This window comes from Entelurus aequoreus, linkage group LG23 (assembly GCF_033978785.1).
Source record: "Entelurus aequoreus isolate RoL-2023_Sb linkage group LG23, RoL_Eaeq_v1.1, whole genome shotgun sequence".
NCBI lineage: Eukaryota > Metazoa > Chordata > Actinopteri > Syngnathiformes > Syngnathidae > Entelurus > Entelurus aequoreus.
This window is the reverse complement of record NC_084753.1, coordinates 22,608,257-22,616,309: the sequence shown is the minus strand read 5'-3', so window position 1 is coordinate 22,616,309 and position 8,053 is coordinate 22,608,257. Positions and strand designations below refer to the sequence as shown.

The window sequence follows — 8,053 nt, the reverse complement described above, 5'->3', positions numbered from 1 at the left end:
ACCTGAACCTCTGACACAGGAAACGCACCATGGAGCCTCAAATAAACCATCAATTATTTAAAAGAAGCATCTGGATGTTAGTGAACACATACTGTTGACATTGTTGCCTTGTATGTACTTGAACAGCCTGCGGAAGCCGGTCCCCAAGGCTTCATCCAGATTTGTCCCAGTCAGGGTGGTGCTGACCCACTTGGTGGGCGCGTAGGTGCGGATCTCATAGTCAGTATCCTGCGGCACACAATACAAAGTTACACTTGTGTTCATTCAATTTCACAATACGAGTTACAATTTTCGCAGACTTCCTCTAAAACAAATATTGTAACTACAATATTACATTTTGCAACTGTAGCTAATGATGCAATCATGAGTATTTCAGAATCAGAAATACTTTAATAATCCCTGAAGCCTCAAATCCAATGTTGTAATGTTTTTAGATGCATCTAAATGCCTAAAAACGGTTAAATGTGTCTTTGCTACATTTCACAAATCACAAACTGTGTTGTTACTTATTTTCAGGGTCTGCGGGATAATCTAGTCCAGATTTGAGAAGTCCAGGTAATATGGTTTTTGATCTGCCCCTGCTCTAAAATGGTTGCATATCAAATAAAGGTTTCGCAATTCAATCCAATCCACTTTATTTGTATAGCTCATTTAAACAACAAATATGTTACCAAAGTGCTGCACAACAATATTACAAACAATATTCAAATATTATTCTTAGCTCCATAAATGACTGAATAAAAACAAAAAACAAAAATATAAAACCAATATAAATATAAATATGATTAACAACGATTTTAAAGGGTAAAACCAATTAAAACAATAAATAGAAATCAAAATTTAGAAACAAAGGACCACACAACTCACGTAGTGTTAAAAGCCAGAGAGTGAAAGTGGGTCTTAAGACGAGACTTAAAACACTCATAAGCTCTGGAGTGTTCCAGAGCTTAGGGCCGACCACAGAGAAGGCCCTGTCTCCCCTGGCTTTAAGTCTCGTCTTGGGCACCACGAGCTGGAGCTGGCTCTCGGACCTCAGAGCGCGCGCAGGAGTGTAAATTTGGATGAGGTCCGAGATATAAGGCGGTGCCAGTCCATACAAAGCTTTAAAAGCAAACACCAACATTTTAAAATCAATTCTAAAATGAACAGGGAGCCAGTGCAAAGTCTCAAGAATTGGGGTAATATGCTCGCGCTTCCTGGCCCCTGTTAAAGGTCGTGCTGCCGCGTTCTGGACTAACTGCAACCGGAGAGAGCTTTTTGGCCAATGCCAGCATAAAGTGCATTGCAGTAGTCAAGGCCACTTGAAATAAAAGCATGCACGACTTGTTAAAAAATTTTAAAAGACAAAAACGGCTTTACGTTTGCTAAAATACGAAGATTATAAAAACACGATTTTAAAACGCCAGACTTGTTTGTCAAGTTTAAAATCACTGTCTATAGAGACGCCAAGGCTGGTGACTTTGGGACGCACATCATTTTGCAATGGTCCCAAGTCAAAAACTAAAAATTCAGTTTTTTACCTCATTCATTATTAAAAGATTCTGGGCTAACCAAGCCTTGACGTCGCCTTGAGAAGGGGTGTCAGGGGGCCGTGGCCTTTTGAAATATAAATTTGGCAATTTTGCATAAAAGTGATAAGACACACCGTGCCTCTTCAAAATCTTGCCAAGAGGGAGGAGATATGCGCAAACAGGATGGGGCCTAGAATAGATTCCTGGGGGACACCACAGTAAAGCGGAGCAGAAGAAGAGGTGGCAGAGAACTACCTCTGAACCACTCTGTCCCCCTGACACCCACACAGTCTCTCAGGCGGTCTAAAATAATTGTGTTCGACTGTGTCAAAGGCAGCTTTGAGATCTAAAAGCAGTAAAATGGCAGCGCTGCCAGAATCAGACATTAAAAGCAAGTCATTAAAAACCTTTAAAAGTGCAGATTCAGTACTGTGCAAAGCTTTGTATCCAGACTGAAATGGATCTAAAGTGCTATTTTCATCTAAAAAAGGCTGCAGTTGCGTCAAAACACATTTCTCCAAAATTTTGGACACAATAGGTCATTTAGAAATGGGCCGATAATTTGACAAACTTGTAGGATCAAGACCTGTTTTTTTTTCAAAGGCTCAACAACAGCACCTTTACAAAAGAGGGCACACTGCCAGAAATCATGCTGCTGTTGATTATGTCCCTAACAGACAAGCCAGACTTCTTTAAAAAAAAAAAAAAGCGAGGGGGGACTGGGTCTGTGGGACAGGACGAGGGTTTTAGTTTGTCAACTACTCCTGTAAGCTCAGGCATGGACACGGGCTCAAACTGACAAAACACAGCCGAGCACTGAGTGGCCACATTGAAACTCAATGGAGAAGGACATAGATTTGCCCGAATAGAAGCAACCTTGTCGTTAAAAAAGGAGATAAATCTTTCACAAGTTTCACTTGTCATCTCCAGTGAAGTGGCTGGATTCGGATTAAGAACAGAACTATTTAAAAAAAAACATGTGGCTTGCTGACACTATTTGAAATTAAGTCTGACAGATATTTTGTTTTCTCAACTAACCACACTTTGATAATTCCGACAGCTCTCTTTTAGAATTTGATAAGAGACCTCCAAGTGATTCTCTTTCCACTCACACCGAGCTATCATGGAGCCAAGGCTCCTGTTTTGACTTTGGACGTTTCGCTCTGAGGGGCGTTAGACTGTCCAGAATCTCAGAACATGTGGAAACAATAATAATAATAATAATAATAATAATAATAATAATAATAGTTTATTTTTATTTTTTTTCAGCCTTTTTGGTTCGGGACCCTTTGGGACAAGCAGTGGCACTTTCGTGACTTCAGCGGTGCTTTTTTGTGAAATTCTGGATCTGCTTCCCAGGAGCCTTTTGAGCCATGGAGACCAGCTGCTGGGTCTCTGCCACACCAGAGTCCGTTTGGAGAGACTGGAGGAGATGTGGATGAAGAGACAGGGTTGCGGGGCTGGGGCTGAGCACCGGGACGGACAAGCTTCACAGTGTCTTGGCTGAATGAGCAGGTATCGGACACCTCGGTCTCCTTGGCCTCAGTCTGGACCCCCTCTAGGGGCCCAACGACATTGTCAACATTATAACCACAAGACAGTACAAGGTCTAGAGTGTGTCCATGCACATGTGTTGGGCCAAATTAAAACCTTCGATCAAGTCCAAAAACTCTCCGGCCCTGGGTTTAGAAGGACAACAAACGTGTACGTTAAAATCTGTGACGATTAAAAATCTTGTCGTAGCGCACCAGACTAAAAAGCAATGAACTTCGAAAAGTCCTTGATAAAGAGTTTGTTGTGCTTTGGTGGTCTGTAGAGTACAGCACAAAATACTGGATCAGTCTGTCGCAGCTGGAAATGGCTCAGTTCAAAGGAGGGAAAAGACCACTCGATGATCACCTTGTGATTCATCACAAGGTGATCGTCGAATGGGTTCCCTCCGTGTACTCCGGCTTCCTCCCACCTCCAAAGACATGCACCTGAGGATAGGTTGATTGGCAACACTAAATGGTCCCTAGTGTGTGAATGAGTGTGAATGTTGTCTGTTTATCTGTGTTGGCCCTGCGATGAGGTGGCGACTTTTCCAGGGTGTACCCCCTCGACCACTGTCACCAGTGGTCTTTTCCCTTTTTAATGTACACGTTTGTTGTCCTTCTAAACCCAGGGCCGGAGAGTTTTTGGACTTGATCGAAGGTTTTAATTTGCCTCAACACATGTGCATGGACACACTCTAGACCAGGGGTGCCCATTACGTCGATCGCAAGCTACCGGTCGATCGTGGAGGGTGTGTCAGTCGATCACCAGCCAGGCATTTAAAAAATATACCTAAAAATTAGCGATCATCAATCTTCACCAAGACGTCACTTGATTGACATTCACGGCACCCGAGGGTCTTGTGAGATGACGCTGGCTGCTGCGAGCTCATTATTAAGAAAAAATTACATACAGAAAGGCGAGAAACACTTTTTATTTCAACAGACTCTCGCGCCGTACCTTCCGTCAAAACTCTAAAGACCGACTGCACAGTTCCTATATTCACAATAAAAGCGCTGCTTCATTCTGCCTGCGCTAACAAAATAAGAGTCTCAGAAAGCTGGCGTGCACACGCGAGTAAGCTACGGAGTTTGCCGCCAATGTTTTTCTTGTAAAGTGTATGGAAGCTGGACAAATAAGATGCCAAAAACCAACCACTTTCATGTGATATTGGACAGAAAGGAATACTTTTTTTCTCCTCCATTCCAAAATGTGGACATTATCATCACTACTGTCTGATTCCAATCAACGCAAGTCATCAGAATCAGGTAATACACCAACTTATATTCTTGTCTTAATGAAAGAAAGGAATCTATATGTGTTAAACATGCTTGTATTATCATTAAACACCTTTAACATGTAAACAAAACTGTCTTTCATAAATGAATAAATATAAATTATATATATGAATGAGGTAGATCCCCTCGACTTGGTCAATTGAAAAGTAGCTTGCCTGCAGAAAAAGTGTGGGCACCCCTGCTCTAGACCTTGTACTGTCTTGTGGTTTTAATGTTGACAATGTTGTTGTTGGTGATGCTGGGTTTTACCGATCCCAGCCCTGTCTTGTTCAATTTAAGTTTAATCCCCAAATGGACGCTTTCCTTTAAAACAAAAGCTAAACGACCGCTTGTTCTCTGCGTTTAATGAAAGTACAGTCTGGAGGCAAAAGCTCTGAGAAAGCAGCAGACTCACCGGTGCTGGTCCAAATTTCTGTCAAGAACAGCGCACATCCGAAGAGCGTGATGAGGGAAAAAGTCCCGGAGAACTAAAGTCTTCTTCATCACGGATCTTGCACACCTCGTAGAAGTTGTTACCATGAATTGATTAACGTGGACCCCGACTTAAACAAGTTGAAAAACGTATTCAGGTGTTACCATTTAGAATTGATTAACGTGGACCCCGACTTAAACAAGTTGAAAAACTTATTCGGGTGTTACCATTTAGAATTGATTAACGTGGACCCCGACTTAAACAAGTTGAAAAACGTATTCGGGTGTTACCAATTAGAATTGATTTACATGGACCCCGACTTAAACAAGTTGAAAAACTTATTTGGGTGTTACCATTTAGTGGTCAATTGTACGGAATGTGTACTGTACGGTGCAATCTACTAATAAAAGTTTCAATCAATCCATGTTTTAGCCACGTGCGGTGCCCAGCTCAGCGGCCGAAGATTAGCCAGGGACACACCACCTGTGCCCGGGTGAGATGAGCGGAGAGGGACCAACCAAGACCCCCGAACGGTCGAAGCGCGCGCCGTGACGATAGCGACCAAAACCATCGCTGTACTCCCGGGGAAGTGCAGAGGACCGTACCGTGTCAGGAAAAAGTGCCAACCAGGTTTTCACCTTTACCAGTCGGCTGGATCGCAATAAACAATTGCATTTGTTATAAGGAATATTTACACAACATTTGCATGTACATTCTTGTTCTTGTCGGTATTTTGCACTAGTCACAATATTATGGTGTTGCAAGTAAAAAAAAATATCCTTCTGGTATCAACACCAGATCCGTATCGCCCAACATTCGCATGGGGGATAAGATCAGCCTCACTTGTGACGTCACAGCGTCGTCACAGCCTCACTTGTGACGTCACAGCGTCGTCACAGCGTCACGTGTGACGTCACAGCGTCACGTGTGACGTCACAGCGTCACGTCACAGCTTTAGCTGAAGATTAAAGGCCTACTGAAACCCACTACTACCGACCACGCAGTCTGATAGTTTATATATCAATGATGAAATCTTAACATTATAACACATGCCAATACGGCCGGGTTAACTTATAAAGGGACATTTTAAATTTGCCGCTAAACTTCCGGTTCGAAACGCCTCTGAGGATGACGTATGCGCGTGACGTAGCCCGGGGAACACGGGTATGCCTTCCACATTGAAGCCAATACGAAAAAGCTCTGTTTTCATTTCATAATTCCACAGTATTCTCGACATCTGTGTTCGTGAATCTGTTGCAATCATGTTCATTGCATTATGGAGAAAGAAGCTGAGCAAGCAAAGAAGAAAGTTGTCGGTGCGAAATGGACGTATTTTTCGAACGTAGTCAGCAACAACAGTACACAGCCGGCGCTTCTTTGTTTACATTCCCGAAAGATGCAGTCAAGATGGAAGAACTCGGATAACAGAGACTCTAACCAGGAGGACTTTTGACTTCGATACACAGACGCCTGTAGGGAACTGGGACAACACAGACTCTTACCAGGATTACTTTGATTTGGATGGCAAAGACGCAAACGTGCTACTGTGAGTATGCAGCTTTGGCTTCTAAACATTTGATCGCTTGACCGTATGAGCGCAACTTTTTTTTGCGTATGTACGTAACTTTTTTAAAATATATAAGCTTTATGAACCTTGGGTTAGGTGAACGGTCTTTTGGGCTGAGTGATTGTGTGTGTTGATCAGGTGTTTGAATTGTATTGGCGTGTTGTATGGAGCTAGGAGCTAGCATAGGAGCTAGGAGTTAGCATAACAAAGACGTAGGTGTTTTTATGCAGGATTAATTTGTGTCATATTAAATATAAGCCTGGTTGTGTTGTGGCTAATAGAGTAAATATATGTCTTGTGTTTATTTACTGTTTTAGTCATTCCCAGCTGAATATCAGGTACCGTGAGTATGCAGCCTTGGCTGCTAAACATTTGATAGCTTGACCTACGTGCGCGTCACGTACGTAACTTTTTAAAAATATATAAGCCTTATGAACTTTGGGTTAGGTGAACGGTCTTTTGGGCTGAGTGATTGTGTGTGTTGATCAGGTGTTTGAATTGTATTGGCGTGTTCTATGGAGCTAGGAGCTAGCAGAGGAGCTAGCATAACAAACACATAGGTGTTTTTATGCAGGATTAATTTGTGGCATATTAAATATAAGCCTGGTTGTGTTGTGGCTAATAGAGTATATATATATGTCTTGTGTTTATTTACTGTTGTAGTCATTCCCAGCTGAATATCAGGTCACCCCCGGCTCTCACAGCATATTCCCTATCTGAATAGCTTCAACTCCCCACTAGTCCTTCACTTGCACTTTACTCATCCACAAATCTTTCATCCTCGCTCAAATCAATGGGGAAATTGTCGCTTTCTCGGTCCGAATCTCTCTCACTTCATGCGGCCATCATTGTAAACAATAGGGAACTTTGCGTATATGTTCAACTGACTACGTCACGCTACTTCCGGTAGGGGCAAGCCTTTTTTTTATCAGATACCAAAAGTTGCAATCTTTATCGTCGTTGTTCTATACTAAATCCTTTCAGCAAAAATATGGCAATATCGCGAAATGATCAAGTATGACACATAGAATAGATCTGCTATCCCCGTTTAAATAAAAAAAATTCATTTCAGTAGGCCTTTAAATACCTTGTTTAAGTCCGTCTCCTTGGGGGTTGTGAATGCCGGGTACTGTAGTCCGCTGGAGAAAAGAGCTTGTCCAATAGCTTTAAACATGACTGCGGCAAATGTTCAAATCACTGGTGAAACAATTGAAAAGAAAACCGGTGAAATATTCACGAAGGATAGTTCAAATACGCGAATGGAATAAGTTGGAAGTCCGTATCCTTGCTAAACTTGCCTGAAAACAGTCAACGTTCAGAGCCTCCTGGTTTGGTTTTGTAACATCGCTTGTGGTCACTTGATCTCAGGTAGAGCTCCAATTGGCTAAGGCGCACCAATCAATCTGTCGCGATCCTTACGTCACTTCCTGTCACGTGAATCCCGTGTGTGCCATTGTACCTTCAATGTGTACATTTGTCAGACCAATTCAGCTTTGCCAGACGTACGGTTAATCATCGTATTTGAACGACGATTTCAACCGCTACACGATCAATACTTAAAACATTCCAAAATATACGACGTTGTGACCCCGTCAACAGATGGCTATTAACAAACACAAACAGGCTATATTGTGACGTTCCTTTTCAACCAGGTGGGGGCGCTGTTCCTCAAGATACGCTACAATGTAATTTTTTCACCAGGCAACACAGATGAAAATATTTGAAAAACATA

At 42.3% G+C, this 8,053-nt stretch overlaps 1 protein-coding gene across 1 annotated transcript in view; it reads right to left on the bottom strand.

Annotated features, from left to right (window-relative positions):
* Positions 1–7,757, bottom strand: part of hebp2 (heme binding protein 2) — a 9,373-nt gene extending 1,616 nt beyond the window's left edge. The window contains exons 1-4 of the mRNA XM_062034802.1: positions 7,620–7,757; positions 7,409–7,518; positions 93–228; positions 1–10 (exon numbers count right to left, since the gene is read on the bottom strand). The exon at positions 1–10 is cut by the window's left edge and continues 171 nt beyond it. Of these exons, the coding sequence (XP_061890786.1) occupies positions 1–10; positions 93–228; positions 7,409–7,495 (233 nt within the window). The 5' untranslated portion in view covers positions 7,496–7,518; positions 7,620–7,757. The remainder of the gene's footprint in view (positions 11–92; positions 229–7,408; positions 7,519–7,619) is intronic.
* Positions 7,758–8,053: the final 296 nt, after the last annotated feature.